A 17,588-nucleotide genomic window follows, 5' to 3' on the forward strand; every position below is an offset into this window, starting at 1 on the left:
ATCCCAAAGGAATTATTCACTTTTTTGCTCTGCAAGATTTGAGCATTGACAAATGTGATAGTTTGAAATATGTGTTTCCAACATCCATTGCTGAAGACCTTAACATGCTGAATAATCTTTCAATAGAAGACTGTGAGCAAATGGTAAAAATCTTTGCAGAAGATAAAAGAACCTCAGAATTAGGAGACACCAAATCATTTGAGCTTCCTTCTTTGACTTCACTGGTGCTTAGAGAACTGCCAATGCTCAAACACTTTTATCCGGGACTACACAAGCTTCAATTTCCGAAGCTAAAACAACTATATATACAAGTCTGTAAATGGATGATACTCAATTGTCAAGAGGCAGAGGCTTTTGTAGATCAACAAGTTGTACTTCCAATCGAGCAGGTACTTCTTATGAGATTCTATAGTTTTATTCAAATCAGTTTATATTAACCAAACAATTATAAAAATTTATATAACGTAACAAAAATCATTGATAAGAAATAAGTAAATTAAATAACACCGTAATTAAGAAAAAAATTGTGCAATATCATAAATATAACAGAAACTTCAATGTGAATATTGATGAACAACAAAAGTTCTGTAACTTTTTTTTTAAAAAAAATAAAAGAGTTCAAGATGACAAGATAAAATATTGTATAAACTTAAAAGCTAATATTAAAAATTTATAGCCTGTCAAAAATATGCATGAGTTTATAAAAACGTAAAGTATCTTTTATTTTAGAGAATTTTTTTATTGAATATTAAAATCAAATAAAAAATAAAGATTATAACTAAATTTTTTAAAAAATATATATATTATATATGATATCTTTATTTTTTTTAATTATAAAAATAATAATTTTTGCATTTTATTAAAAAAAAAGTATTCTAGCTTTTATTTGAATTGCAATATACATTTTAACATCAAAACAAAACAATTGAATTAATATGATGATAGTGAAGTGAGTGTTCACATCATTCCATATTTGTCATATTTTTATTTTTTTTAAAGTGATTTATTTAAAAAAAGTGGCAAAACAATATATTTTGATGGTTTATCCTTTTTTCATAAAATAATATCATAAGTTGCTATGTTTGACATTATAAAATATGAAATATGATTAAATAACTCAGTTTCCTACGTGCTATTTCATATAATTTGTCCTTGCATGTCAATTTATTTAAGTTCTATATGAATGAAATAATTTGTTCATTATTAGGTGTAGAGTAATATATATTTCAACTTATTTAATTTTTGTTTTTAAAACTGAATCTATTCATTTTTTTCGTTGCTAGTTGCCTACAATTTTCTTTATATAATTTTTGGTTGCAATTAATAGAATAGAAAAAATAAGTTGCAGAAATTTTTTTCTATCCCAAAAGATTTTCAAAAAAAGTATTTGCGTGAAAAAAATGTTGGCATATATTTTTCTTTGGATCTAATCAATATTAACTAAGTTTATTAGAATTGTTTAGTGAGTGATTAAGAATTAGAGAAATCAACAAATCCAGCCATAGTTGTATATGAATTACATTATTTATTCACTATTAGATCTCCAAACTAATTTATTTTGTTCTTAAAACGTGTCCATTTTGATTGGCATGCAGTTTCCTACAATTTTACTTATTTAATTTGTTTTGCTTGTTACTTGTTAGGTTAATCTCCTATTTCGGAGCTTGGAGGAATTATCATTTGATATGAGAGGCGCCAAGTTGACTTGGGAAGTAAAATCTCGAAAACTTAAATTTAAAGAGTCAGAAGAAGAAAGGGTTGAAGAGGTGGTATTTGAGGAAAAACCTAAGGCTGATTATGTTCAACTCCTATCGCATCTCGATCTCAAAGAGTTAAGCATATTTTCTTTTTTCAGACTCAAATCCATTGGTTTGGATCACTCTTGGATACACCCCATCCTTGATAATATCCAAACATTGAAAGTGAAGCACTGTTTTGATATAAAGAACTTAGTAGCAAGCAAGGTGTCTTTCTCTAGTCTGACGAAATTGGTTGTACATGATTGCTATGGTTTGTTGTATTTGTTCACATCTTCAACAGCAGAAAGTCTGAGTCAACTCAAGCATATGGAGATAAGCAATTGTAGATCAATGCGAGAGATAATATGCAAAGAGGATGATGAATCTAATGAGAACATAATATTTGAGAAGCTCCAGGTTCTGCATCTTGAATATTTGTCAATGCTGAGATGGTTATACTCAGGCAAACGTACTTTGTGTTTTCCATCATTGCAACAGTTATCCATCTTTGGCCAACTCTCCAGGATGACAACATTCTGTCCCCACATCCACATAGATCTGGATTCAGTCAAGTTGAGCTCAGGACAACGCTCCTGGAATCCATATGAAGTCCAATGGGAAGATGATGTTGATACCACCATTCGCAAAATGAATAACAAAGAAGTACGTCTTTTATTCTTTCAAAGTAAACAAGTCCCTCATATTATAAACTACATAATTGGAATAATAGACAAAAAATAAACAAATTCCAGGTTTAGTATATTATATTATATATAAGGAAAGGTTACAATATTTTATTTAATGCTCGTTTAAATATTGAAATGTTACATAACAACCTTACGTTCATATCATTTAATCATATTGTTATTAATATTATTTAAATTTAAACAAAAAAATCTTTTATATATCTTGATATTCATCTTTTGTTTAGGTGAAATTTTTGAAATTCCATGACTTTATTCAGTTTTCATTTGACTTCCTGCCTTTATAATTTTTTTTATCATGCACTATATTTTTTTGTAACTTGCAGAATCTTAAAAAAATACGTATTACATGTAAATAATTATGACACTGTAAAAAAATAAATGTTCTTTAAATTCTTATATTAATATTTAGTGCGTCGAATAAATTAAAAATTCAACTATAAACATTTTAAATTAAAAAATTTATTATCTAATTAAATCTATATGATATTATATAATAGAATTTGTCACATAAAATCAAAACAAAAGATATGTCATGATATATTAGAAGATTATTTATTTTAAGAATTTTCATTACTAGCAATATACTTATCTACTATATAAGGATTGAAAAGGTTTGATATACAAATTTTTCTTTTTTTAAATATTCTTCATTATATATAGTTATTTGTAAATTTTAAATATAAAATCTCTTGGTTAAAAATGAAAAAAGTATCATCTAAACTAATATTGTATCTATTATTACACAGAATTAATGAATAAGAGGGTAGATTAAATACACTAGCTAGTTATAATAATAGGCTCGCATAACATTCAAGTAATATTAGAGGATTTCAATAAGATGCCGTTAAAAAATGAATGACATTAAACAAGACAAAGCCTAGTAGTATACAGCATTTAAAATTATATATTTGTTACATATAATATTACATATAATATTATATAGGGGAATGCTAGGGGGACAATGTTTTTATTGAACAATATGAACAACTACCAATCAAATTAAAACACACCACACCTCTAAATTAACCCTCTAAATTTTAATATTAAAATAACCATTCGTACACTAGTAAAATAAACATCCGATATATCTATTATTTATATTGTTTAATATTTTCATTGTTTACCTATACTTTTCTTATTATATAATATTATGTATTTATTTCAGAGGTAAATTAATGAATGTAAAATAAGATAATTTAATTAATTTAGGTTGATTTTTATTATTTTTTAAATATTTTTTTATTTTAAAAATATTATTTATATATTAAAAGTAATAATCTTATCAAATAAATGTATTAGTGACTGATTTTAGTGTACATGTATCAAAATTTTTTAAATGAGAAATAACTCTTAAATTTTTACCCAACTTTATTAAACATTGTAAATAATTACAAATAAAAAGTCAAACTTAAAAAGTCAAACTTACAAGTAGAGAACCAAATAAGGAGTAATTAAATTTCTTATTTTCCATGTGCAGATTTTACTCAGAGAAAGTCTATATTTTCAAGAGATGTGGCGTGCCTCATTGCCGCTCTCTGAAGCATGCTTCAGTAATTTGGAGTCCTTGGTTGTGCATCAATGTGATTTTTTATCGGAAATACTACCTGCTAATTTACTTCCTTTTTTAAATAACATGCGAAAATTGGAAGTTCAAAAATGTAGTTCTGTGAAAACTATATTTGATGTGAAATGCATAACAAAAGACAAGACACTCCTACCAATTAAATTTGCACTGGAGGAGTTGGTATTAGAAAAGCTGCCGAATTTAGATAGCATTTGGAATGAAGATCCTGATGGGATACTCGACTTTCAACTTATACAACAAGTGCATGTTGATACATGTAAAAGCCTTACAAGCTTGTTCCCAAAATCAGTAGGCAAGGATCTTGTCAATCTTAAAAATCTAGAGTTGAAACATTGTAAAAGCTTGGTGGAAATCATTGCAGGGATTGAAACAACACCAGAAAGAGCAATTTCAAACCTTATTAAGTTCCCACGTTTGACTTCATTGACACTGTTGGATTTGCCAAGCTTCAATTGTTTTTACTGTTCATTGCATTGTGTCCTGTTGAAGACACTGAATGGTCATGATGATCCACAAATTGAGGACCAAGTCTGTTTCAAAGAGGTACTTATTAATCATGCGATTGCTTTATATATTTCCCACATGAGACTACTAATGGTAAATAAGTTAAAAAATCTTGTAATATGGATAGTGAATTGTGTTGTATGACAGTGCCTATAAATTCTTCTTAATGTATGATTTATATGTAAAAATAATGTACGACTTTATATATTTTTTTTATCTTTCTTCAAAATATATTGGTGGACATGTCTTGCGATCACATCACGAGTCTATATTTTCGTTCCCATCTCCAAAAGCAAAATTATTAAATATATAAAGTATTTGTTGTGGTATATGTATATTTTTCTCTTGTATGGTATTCATTCTTGTAATTTTAATAATATAAGATTAAGTCCATTTGGTTTAGTTATTTCTCTAACAACTTGAATTGATGGCTTCATTTCCTCTGTCCAGGTTACTCCTAAATTGACCAACTTGTTGTTTGGTGAAAGAGAAGTGAAGATGATTGGACATGAAGAACGTGACGGAAGCCACTTTAGCGACATAAATGTTTATGATATGCAGGGTTTTAATGTTGAGCTTGAGTCTGATGAACTTCCATATACATTTCTCCAAAAGGTGTCCTGTATAAAAACTCTCCAAGTAAAAAATAGTTCTATCAAAGAGATATTCTGCTCTAAAAGGCCTAGTTTGGATTGCACCCAATTTCTACCACATCTTAAAGAATTGAAGTTGGCTTCTCTTTCTGAACTAATTTCCATTGGATTTGAATGCTCTTGGATACGAGAATCATCAATTCTCAAAACTCTGGTAACCTTAGAAGTAAAAAGCTGCTCTGGTTTAACAAGTTTAGTTTCTTCTCCTGTATGTTTCTCCAATCTGACGCATTTGACTGTATCTGAATGCGACAACATGATATATTTGTTCACATCTGCAACAGCTAAAAGTTTGACTCAACTCAAAAAAATAGAAATATCTAGTTGTAAATCCATGCAATGGATTGTGTCTAATGAAGGAGAAGAATCAATTCATGATGAGATAGTATTTGAGCAGCTGCAAGAATTACAATTTCGGAGTTTAAAAAACCTTAGAAGATTTTATAATGGGGGTTTTACCTTAAGCTTTCCATCATTGGAGAAATTGAAAGTGATTAAGTGCAACAGTATGGAATCTTTCTGTGAAGGTACCATCAATACAAACAAGTTATCAGAAGTATTCTTTGATATATTTGGAGATGATAGAACCCCATTGGAAGTTGATCTCAATTCTACCTTACGAAACACTTACAAGTCAGAGGTATGTATGTATTTTTTTCCCTTTCTTACTTTTCTTTGAGAGACAAACTTTTCTCAATACATTTTAAGTGTTTATAACAACAAATATTAATTTGTAATGAGAAAAAATTATTTACTTTACCAATCATTATTCTTTAACTGTCAGAATAATCGTATCATAACTTCAATTAGCATTGATCGAAACAATTTTAGCTAAGTGATATGCTATATATATATATATATATGTATGAGTAGTTAAATATACGAGAATTAGAATAATAGGGTTTCTAGTTAGAATAATAAGATTATACGAGAATTATAAGAACATATTTGAGTAGTTAAATTTTGTATGAATACTCATGATATAAAGCAAAAAATTTATATGATAGTTTTAACTGATGATATGAAGATACAAGAAGTTTAATTTTTAAAAAGGATGTAATAAAAAAGGTATACGTAATGAGAATTAAAGTTGGGTCAAAATACTAGATTTTGTGTAGTCAATTAACATGTGGACCGATTAATTTAACATGTTTGTTATGTTTCATGCACAGGTTGCAAAATTTGTGAGGGAAGTAAAGGACTTGAAGCTCAGCGAATACCCAATGATACATGGAATATGGAATGCTCCATTTCGAGTTCCATCCTTGTGCTTCATCAGATTGAAGATCTTGATTGTGGAAAAATGTGAATTCATCACATCTATTGTAATACCCTCTCACATACTCAGTTTGCTATGCAAATTGGAAGAGTTGGTAGTGCGACAATGCAATTCCGTGAAAACAATATTTGAAGTGACACATGAAGCAGAAGACACAATGATCAATCCTTTAAGATCTGGCTTAAAGAAATTGACTATTGAGCAGCTACCAAATCTTGAACATGTTTGGGATTCAGACCCTGCTCAACAAATTAGTTACTTTCAGAGCTTTCAAGAAGTCTACGTTCATGGATGCAACAACCTTCAAAGGTTATTTCCAACATCTGTCGCTGAAAATCTAAATAAACTTGAGAAACTGGAAGTAACCGAGTGTGATAGATTGGTGGAAATTGTTACAAAGGATGAAGTAGTTGTTGAAGGAGCTCCTAAAGAGTTTGCATTGCAAAGCATGACCTCCATAAAATTGTGGTCTTTGCCAGAATTGAAATGTTTTTACCCTGCTCCGCACAAGCTAGAATGCCCCAAGCTAGAGGAAGTGCACTTATTCCACTGTGAAAAGTTGAAGACATTTCAATTTGAGTCTCAGAAATTTCAATGTCCACAAGCAGAGAATCAAGCCATTTTTTTGCCAGAAAAGGTTTCATGTCTTGTTAATCTTTATGACATTTATATATCCATGTCTTATTGATTATTTTGACTATCATTTATGTAGTATGCTAAATTGAAAATATTTTTTTTCCTTGTAGGTAATCCCGTACTTGAAGTTTCTAGCAGTCAGCAAGGAGGAGATCATGATGATGTTGCATGTGAACAACCTTTCAAAATTAGAAGCTCTTCAATTGCAATGTTTTCATGATGATTCAGATACTCTACCATATGATTTTCTTCAAGGGCTGCCCAACATAGAAAAGCTCGTTGTATGTTGTAGCTCTTTCAAAGAGATATTCTGCACTAAAAGACCTACCATGGATTGTGTCAAAGAAATTATTCCACAAGTGAAGTGTTTGCAGTTGAGTTCCTTGTCTCAGCTGAATTCCATTGGGTTAGAGCATTCTTGGGTGCAACACATTTCTGAAAATATTGAAAAATTGCAAATAGATAAGTGTCATAGTTTGAGGAGCATAGTACCAAGCGAGGTATCGTTCTCCAGCCTGATAGAGTTGAACATATCAGAATGCAATGGGCTTGTGAATTTGTTCACACCTTCAACAAGCAGAACTCTGCATCAGCTGAAGAATATGTCCATAGAAAACTGTGAATCACTGAAAGAGATTGTGTCTGAAGAAGAAGTAGAAGAGTCATCAGGGCATGTAGAAGAGGAGATAATAGTATTTCATAAATTGAAAACTCTGTCCCTTCGCTCTCTACCAAACCTTGGAAGGTTTTACAATGGCAACATTGAGTTAAAATTTCCATCCCTGGTTCATTTGTTGCTAATCGATTGCAGCAAGATGGAAAGTTTTTGTGCAGGTACAGTATCAGTGAACAGGTGGATGGAAGTCCAATTCAATGACGAAGAAGATACTAAAGTCGACCCGTTTGATGATATGGGAGAAAAACATGCATTGTTGGTTGAAGGTGATCTCAATTGCGCTGTACGGAACGTATTTGAAGGGGTATGTATTTAATTCCTTTATCTTTTTAGTCCATGTTTTGATGAGAATAAATAAAGTTTACTTCCTGAAATTTATTAAAAGAATTAACTTCATTTGATAAGCTAGGAAGCAAACAGAAAGGGATACTCATTCTGCAAAATCATGTATACAGAATATGTAAATACCCTAAATATCAACCCCTGTTAATTAGGTCTCTTCTGCATGCATCCTGTATGTATTCCTGTGGGACCTACTCACCTACAAACCAGAAAGACCAGAAAAGGAAAAGATTACCAAGTTAAATGTTTTGCATTTTGCTCTTATTCATAATTCTCATACCTACTTCAGAGATATGTAAGGGAAATGCATCATATTCCTTCTCTCTTCCATTATTGTACTACTTGTTCATCATACATTTTACTTGCTTGCTACCTAGTATTAAAACTCTTTTAGTTAATTAAAATAGTATTTTAATTTCACTTTACAAATCTTTTAACTTAATTATAGATATATATTTTAATTTATAAATCCTATCTAGATCTAAATATAAGATTCTTGACCTAAAATCATTAGTTAATCTTTATATATATACTCTAAAAGTTGACCAGGATGAAGATTCTTAAGGACTTTTAGTTAGTTCGAAAGTCTTATGTATTTTTATTTGAATATAAAATTATTTATTTATACGTTATGACTAAATAGTTTGTAGGTTGATAATTTATTTTATTTTGTCATACACACTACACACCTCACTCACGATTATATGGGTTCATTTTTCTAATGATTTTATAATACAATTTGTGAATTATGCACTTAATGCAAATTCTAAAACTGTGAACACTTCAACTAAATTTTGCAATGACAGCAATGTTGTTCAATCTTCCCCTTTCTCCCCCTCCCCCTCTTATTTCTTCTCTTATTAGAAGTGTAGAGAGAGGATTCACAAGTTTAAAGCTTGTTTTTATTTAAATATAAAATAAACTGTATTTTATTTATCAATAATTTTGTCTTTCTAGTAGACTCCAAATTAAAGTGAAGTATCACGTTACATTAAATTTTAATTTTACTGCTACTAATAAAGTTTAAATTTTTCTTTTTTATTTATCTTTCTTCAAACTGACACAATTATATTAACAGTTCTATTAGAGAAGTCCAATTCCGAAGATGGAGTTAAAGACCAAAACGCGACACCTAGCCATATCAAAGGAGTTGATGAAGAGAAAAGATTTGTTGTCACTTTGTCAGTTGCAATTTGATTTGTTTTATATTATAGTTGTTTTAAAAAAAATCCAAAAAAATTAAAAATACAAAAAAAATGCATGTGTGGTGTGATTGTAAGTTAAAAAAAAAAAAAAGAGAGAGTGCGTGTCTAGTGTGGTTATAAGTAAAAAAAAAAAATGGTTATAAGTAAAAAAAAAAAAAAAACATTAATGAGGTGTTAGGTGTGTGATTGTAATGGATGGTGGATTATAACGGTGTATTGAACTGTAGTATTACTTATGTTACTTTGTTTTTATTACTTTGAAGTTTGAACAGTTTTTTTTTTTTAATCTCCTTAAAAACGATGGTTTGTATTCCATTATCAGTTCAATATTACGGGTTTGTATTTTTTGCTTTTAACATTTTCTATTTGTTTTTTCAGAATTTGAATTTCTTTTTAAAAGTGAAAACATTTTTAATTCTTTCTCTTTTAAGAAAGAAGGCTAAAGGCCCTTAGTGTTTATTTTTTTTTTAACATCAAACAATCTCATTCCACACCATATTTCTCTATTTTCCTTTCCTCACTACATGACTAGTAAAATTAAAGGAGGAGTCACCATTTTGTTTACTTTTGGACAAATAAAGAAATCAAGTGCTTTTCTAACAATTTTGTTCTTCACAACAGCTCTACTGTGCATGCAACTCTTGTAAATTCTATTAGATGGAGCATAAAAGATAGATTTAAACTAATTATTATTTTATTTACGGTATTTCATACATTAAGATTATACATATTTTTTTTGTCATGGAGTATGAAAATTATGAAACTTAATTTCTTTGTTTTTTTTTTCCCCTTTACACAGAGTGTATGAAACTTATCCATATAACAATAACATAAATCATAAATGTATTAACAACATTGATAATAAAGGCATTTCACTCACCGTATAAAAATATATCGATCTTTGGTGTTTCATAAAATTTTATTCTTCTACTGTAAATTTTTTTTATTATTCTACTTTGATAAATTTGATACAAGTTTGATCATTTTATTGATTGAGTATTTAATTAAAAAAATATATAAATTAATATGTATGAATATAATACATAATGATTGATTTAGTAATTGATTTTTTATATGCACATAGTATTTTTGTTTAAAATATAAAAGAGAAAATAAAAAAAATAAAATATATAAGCAATGCAAACAATTAGAAAAAATAAATTAAAGGAAAGTAAACCCCGTTTTGAAAGAAAAATTTTATTTTGATGGTATTTCCCTTAATTTTCAATACCTCAGTTAAATTGTTTTTGTAATTACCACATCTATTTTGAAAAGGAAAAGATTAATTAGAAAATTAGATGGATTCTTTAACAAAATTTTAATATTTAAATGTTTAGATATAGATCAGAATATGTCCTACACGTGTTTTCTTTTAGACGAATTTTCGGTAATAAATTTTCCAAATTGAAGGATGTGAGAAGGTAATTAAATCATGATTTAAGAGCAAAATAATGAATGTATGTGGACGTTAATCTTTGGATGTTTTGAAGTAAAGAAATAGAATAATGTTAAATTAAGTCTTAAAAGTGTTACTTGAATTTTTTTTCTCAGTTTTAAATTTATCTCTAAAATTTTAATGGTCAGTAATATATAAACAAATTATATTGTGATACATACATAATGATATCAATTGACATATGAATAAATTGTTTTATAATACGTAAAATTGCTATTTATTATATGTGCAATTAATTGATATTTTATGCTAATAAGTTATAATTTAAATGATATAGTTTGGTTAGACTATATATTATTAATTGTTCATTCATGATGTCATATTAATTAACACGCTACTAATGAAGGACTAATATAAATTACATAATAAAAATTCATGTACAAATTGAAATAATTGAAAATTTAATGATCATTTTTAAATTTTTAAGTGAAAATTTAAAGACCACTTTAAAACTTAATAATATTATTGTTTCATTGAAAAGAAAAAACAACTCATTATAATAATTAATCAAAAAAGAGAAAATGATTTTAAAAGCTTAAAAATGATAATATTATTATATATAAGGACTCAAAAGTCGATAAAGACATGCACCAAGCACTTTATTATATCATTCCTAAGAGTCTCGACTATATATGATCATCATCCACACCTAAACACAAGAAAATAAAGTTCGATTATTACATACTTGTTGGTTTAATTTGGATGGCATATATATATATATATATATATATATATATATATATATATATACACAAGAGACACTCTTAATTAATTGGTTGAAGTTTTATTGTCTAAAAGCCACTTGGAGAATGTTTCAAGAGTTCCTTCATCAACTCTGTAATGTTTCTGAGTGAATTCATGCAAGGTTGGCCACTTGAAATCTGGATATTTTCTTGGATTCTCTTCAGTAATGAGTTCCTTTGGTGGATTGACAACTTTGTCCCTCTTAGGACACAGGAAGAAAGCAAGTGATTTTCTTGCTGATTTGTCATTCACTACAGCTCTGTGCAAACAACTCTTGTAAACTCCATTTGATAAAGCCTGAAAATAAATAAATAAAAATAACAATTATATTATACATATATTAAAAATTAATTACTAAATCAGTATTGTATAAAAGATATATTAATTTAATAAGTTAATAATACACATATTTATTTATAAATATATAATAATTATTTAATGATTAATTTTTTGTGTAGACATAATATTTTTATAAAAATCAATTAAGACTCATTATTATTATTATTTCAAGTATATTAATATTAGCTATTAATTTTGAGAAATCACGCAGAATAAAATTAAAATGTCAATTATTCAACTCAATCGGTATATGTATGTACTCAGGAATATAATTACACCATACTGTAATATATGCGATATTTAATTTTAATTGGCATCTATTCAATATATTTTTATATAAAAATAATAGTTAAAATATAAATATATATTATATTAAACTGTTAAATTAAATATATTAAATTATATAACAAATTTTCATTATTATTTTTACATCAACCAATTACCAAGTAACAACATTACAATATAAATAATATTTGTTACCGTAAATGTGTCACCAATGTTAACAACGAAGACACCTTGTCTTGGAGGAACCAAGTACCATTGGGCATCGAAGAACACTTGAAGACCAGCAACTTGATCATCATGAAGAATGGTAAGGGAATTAGGGTCACAGTGGGGCCCAGTTCCTAAGGTCAAATCAGGTGTTTGACAAAGTGGGTAGTAATTCAGTCGCATAATAGAGTTATTTTCTTCAAAGTAGTCTCTGAAGTATTTCCCAACTCCTAAGCTCATCCCCACAAGCTCCATGATTTGAAGGGCTAGATTGCTCATTGCATCACAGTATTTCTCGTAGAACTCTCTATCAAATACAAATATATATGTGTCAAGATTTTTTAATTAATCTTTTCCTTTTAAAATTGATGCAGCCAGGTTGACAAATTAAAAACAATTCTCTGAGGTATATTGAAATTAAAGAAAATATATATCTTAAAATGAACATTTCTCTTTAGAAAAAAGTTAACCAGGTTTTGTTTACCCTTAAAATTTAATTTATTTTTAAATTTCTTACTTATTATATTATATCTTTAATTTTTTAAATATTTCATCATATTATAAATTGTTTCTTATTTTTTTCATAATAACTATACTATTCTTTTATAATCGATGGAAAAGGCTAACGTGACGGAATTAACAATAATGATGCTATGTATGTTCACAAAAATAGATTCTCTTAATTTTTTTAAATTGAAAGTAAAGTGTAATTTTTAAAGATGAACGTAAATTATATATAGTCAAAATTTCGATCTGATTCACACTAAAATTATTAGATCAAATTGGATTCAATATCCGTAGTTTTTAAGCATGGATCGAATCGAATATCGAATATATTCGTAAAATATAAAAAAAAATTTAAAAATTTATTTTTATTAAAAAAATATCAATAAAATTTATTTTTTCTATTCTTTTAAATATGTTTACTTTTAAAATAATATTAAACATACTTTTTTTAAATAATAAATTAAAATAATACAACACATATGATAATTATTAATTGAAATAAAACATAAAAAGAATACTTATTTATTTATTTCTCTATTTTTGCAGATACGCGGATATGCGGATATCAATACAAAATCTGCAATCCGATTCGATTAGTGTGCGAATCGGATCCGATCCAATTGGATAGCCTTGCGGATCGATTCCATATCCGCAATTTTCGGATCGAATTTGAATAAATACCGCGAATATAGAGATCAAATCCGATCTATAAACACTCCTAATGATTTTTAATATTTTAATATTTTTTTCAAATTTTTTTTCACTCATAAAATTAATAATAAGATATCACATTTTACCTTTTCAAGTGAGAAAAAAATTAAAAAGATCTATTTTCACGTTAAATTACTGTCAGCCATTTTGTTAGTTGTACAAAATAGAAAAATAATGTTCTAAAAATAATTTGACTTAATTTTTTATTTTTTAAAATAAACATTTAAAATAAAATAAAACAAAAAGAGATAATATAATTTTCATTATTTTTTCCACAGAATTTTAGAATAAAAAGCACGGCATAAAATAATTTAATTTTGATATCCAATAAATATAAAACAATTTCACACTAGATTCAATCATATAACATCATGTAATAAAAAATAATCATTATATTTTATTTAATTTTGATTAATCTTTTGAACTTTTAAACCGTTAATTTTATCGATTTAATTTTTACAACTATAAAAATAATCGTAATCCTCAGTAAATAATAAAAAAATTAATCCAAACTTATCTTCTTTAATATTTATTAATTTTAGCGATAATTAATAAATACTATATAAGATAAATTTGAGTTACATTTTTACATTTTTGACACATTATTATAAAAATAATTACTTATTACTTTCACTATATAAATAAATTTTAAAAAATAAATATAACCAGATTAAAACATTTCAGCCATATATCAAAATTAAATTCAAAAAATAGAAATGATCATTGTAACTCACCCAAAGTGACGAAAATCTTCCCCAAGAGCATTAACAAAATATTCCTCCACAGCTTTGCATGAATGCTGAGCAGAGTAAGGAAAAGTGAGTGTTTCCTTCCATGGAAGTTTGGTAGAGAATCTGCCAGTGAAGCTGCTAGCATACCCACGAAAATCTGTTAGCGTTCTCTGAGCCTTCTGTTTCTCTGCCAACGACATGCCAAAGAAATCATCCATCAAAACATGAGCTTTCGCTATGAGTTCGGCGTCCACGCCATGGTTAACAACATGAAAGAATCCATGCTTCTTGCATGCCTCATCAATCTTAGAGCAAAGATTTGATATAACTTTTGGATCACCAGAGTGAAAGGCTTTCATGTCAATTTCTGGAACTTGAAGTTCTGGTATGTCTTGGCTTGGCTTAAACTCATCAGGCCATATGAATTTTTTGGGTATGGTGGTTTCATATGACATAACAGATGAATCAAACACTATCTTTTCATCTTCTTTTGGGATTTGGGCTGATGAAACAAACACTGGTTGAGCCATTTTGTCTTTGAAATGCGAAGACAATTGTGAAGTGTGAACTCGATCACTACAATAATAATAATGTTATTTGAGGATTACTATGATGTTTTGGGATATTGGTACCCATATATATAGAAATAGAATACAGAGAAGTGGGAACTAGGGTACATGCAAACGCCACAAATTAAAGGGTGAAGTGGCAACAGGATAGAGAATAGAGACAACTAATTTAATGGCTACTAATTAGAGGTAATAAATAAATCAAGGGAAAGCACGAGGAGCAAATGGAATATTTGTACAATGTGTATAATAAAAGTCTATGGAGTATTAGAAATATAATCATTATTGTTACATTTTTCTATTAGCTAAAATTTTTGGGATGAGTGGTATCATGACATAATATTAGAGCGCTAGATACGAAAGGTCAAGAGTTCAATTCATGGTGAACTCCAAAATCAATAGCCCATTATACACATTGTACAAATAATACATTGTCTCCCTAGCGGAACTCATAAATCAATAGTGCTAAGTGTTAACTGCCAAGTATACATTAAAATTAATTATTAATATAAAATATATATTAAAATAAATTAAATTATAAATATAATTATACACAAATATATAATAATTGAATTTGGTGATTAATTTTGGTATGTAAATAATATTTTTATAAATAAATTAAAATATTTTGTTTCTTTATATTTTTATAATTTTATTAAAAAATAATTAATTTGATTAGCATGTATTTTTAAAATTTGAATAATTGATATAAAATATAATAAAAAATTTATTTATACCGTAAATATTATAATAAATAAATTTTAAAATTAAATAAGAAATAATGAATAATTACAAAAAATTATTATTTAAGAACATATATAAAAAATATTTAATTCTGTTTTTTTTTTTCAAAAGCAATCATTTATTTTTATTCACCAATAAAAAAAAGGTATATATTGTCCAAATTGAAGGACATAAATGTAAAAGCAAAAGAAAGGGGTTCTCCCAAAGTTTCACTTCACACGCAGGTGAGTAAATAAAAACTAAGTCACTAAATATTTAGTCCTGTTGAAAAAAAAAAAGACAGAATAATTATAAGTTATACTTTTATTGTTTTAGATTAATATATTTTTTATAAACTAATTAACTAATTAGAAGTTTAATATATATATAGGAGTGGAGCTTAATTAAGACAAGAGGATTATAACGCTCAAATTTTTTATAAAAAATAAAAAATAATTCAGTTAACTTTAAATACTTTATTATAATTTAAAGTATTTATATTCAATCTTTATCTCTTATTTTTATTGTATTGAGTGTGTCTTTGTTGACTTTCACAACACATCAAAATTAAAATTTAAAATCAAATCAAATAAAAAAAGTTATCTAACAAAAAAAGATAAAAACAAAAAAATCATCTAACAATTAAATCAAATACAAAAAGTTATCTAACAAAAAAGATCATCTAATAAAATAAAAGATAAAAATTATCATTATAAAAAAAATTATTTAACAATCAAATCAAATAAAAAAAGTTATCTAACAAAAAAAGATAAGAATAAAAAAGATAATCTAACAAAATAAAAGATAAAAATCATCATTATAAAAACGCTGCTTTGCTAGCAGCTTCTTTATTCGCATTTTGCAACTCTCTATTCAACAAGCACATTTTCTCTACTTTTAAGTTCAAATATAAAAAATTAGCAAGTATTTTTTATTTATTTAATTTAATATTATTTTATATTTTACTGCTTATTTAATTTAACTTTTTATATAATAAAAAATATTATAATATTCAATAAGTATTAATATTATTGTATTTGTATAAAATGATAAAAAAATTCAATAAATATTATAATTTTTAATATTTACCTTTCTAACTTTTTTGTATATTTTATAATATATATATTCAAATTTTTATATAAAATAATCATAAAAATAAAAAATTGATATATTTTTAAAAAAAAAGCTAATAGATGATGATATTAATTCAAAAAGAATTATAATATATAATTAATGTTTTACATATTGAGAATCAGTCTTTGCTAAGCAGTAAAATAAACAAGTCTGCAATATAAAGAGAATTTTACTGCTGAGAATAACAAATTTTTGTTAAAACAATATTATTGCTTAGCAAGACTCATCCTCAATATTACATAAAATTTTAAAACAATATTAATGATATATATATATATATATATATATATATATATATATTTGAATATACACCATAATTAACTGACATTAACGATTAATAATTAACAAATTCCTCAAATATATTTTGCCTATAATGAAAACTCTCTTAATCATGGTAAAATTTCATCATTTACATTTAATAATTTTTTTAAATGGCATTGAGAAGAAGGACATATAAAAACTGGCGCTAAAATGTGCCACCTTAATTGAAGTCAAAATACTATGCACTTTCGGATGATATAATCATAATAAGTTATACATATTAATTTGGGAATCATATGGGATGATTTGGAATGGCTTCTTAAAAAAATATCTTGAGTTAAATTTTAAAATGGTTTTTAAATTTGTAATCGAGCATCAAATTTATTTCGTAACTTAAATTTGCTGTAAAATTATTTCTGAATTTAACAAGTTAAGAACTAAGTTTAAGATTCGATTACAAATTTAAAAAACACTTTGAAATTTACCTCAAATATACTTTTAACTGAATTTAAAAATTAGTAGTATTTGCATTTATATGTGAATTGTTGATAGAAATTAATATTTTGAATCTTAACACGCACTGTAAATAATATAA

At 26.6% G+C, this 17,588-nt stretch overlaps 2 protein-coding genes across 2 annotated transcripts; one reads left to right on the forward strand and one right to left on the reverse strand.

Annotated features, from left to right (window-relative positions):
- The first annotated feature begins 1 nt into the window (after nt 1).
- LOC130960563 (uncharacterized) lies at nt 2–9,418 on the forward strand. The gene is made up of 7 exons (XM_057885988.1): nt 2–389; nt 1,644–2,402; nt 3,924–4,574; nt 4,986–5,828; nt 6,361–7,104; nt 7,214–8,083; nt 9,200–9,418. The coding sequence occupies exons 1-7, from the start codon at nt 105–107 to the stop codon at nt 9,206–9,208; spliced, it is 4,161 nt and encodes a 1,386-aa protein (XP_057741971.1). The 5' UTR covers nt 2–104; the 3' UTR covers nt 9,209–9,418.
- A 2,132-nt stretch (nt 9,419–11,550) lies between these two features.
- LOC130963494 (gibberellin 20 oxidase 2-like) lies at nt 11,551–14,836 on the reverse strand. Its single transcript, XM_057889603.1, has 3 exons — nt 14,310–14,836; nt 12,346–12,664; nt 11,551–11,823 (listed from the first exon to the last, which is right to left on the reverse strand). The coding sequence occupies exons 1-3, from the start codon at nt 14,834–14,836 to the stop codon at nt 11,551–11,553; spliced, it is 1,119 nt and encodes a 372-aa protein (XP_057745586.1).
- Between the last annotated feature and the right edge of the window lie 2,752 nt (nt 14,837–17,588).

The sequence above is a fragment of the Arachis stenosperma genome, chromosome 2 (assembly GCF_014773155.1).
Source record: "Arachis stenosperma cultivar V10309 chromosome 2, arast.V10309.gnm1.PFL2, whole genome shotgun sequence".
Lineage (NCBI taxonomy): Eukaryota > Viridiplantae > Streptophyta > Magnoliopsida > Fabales > Fabaceae > Arachis > Arachis stenosperma.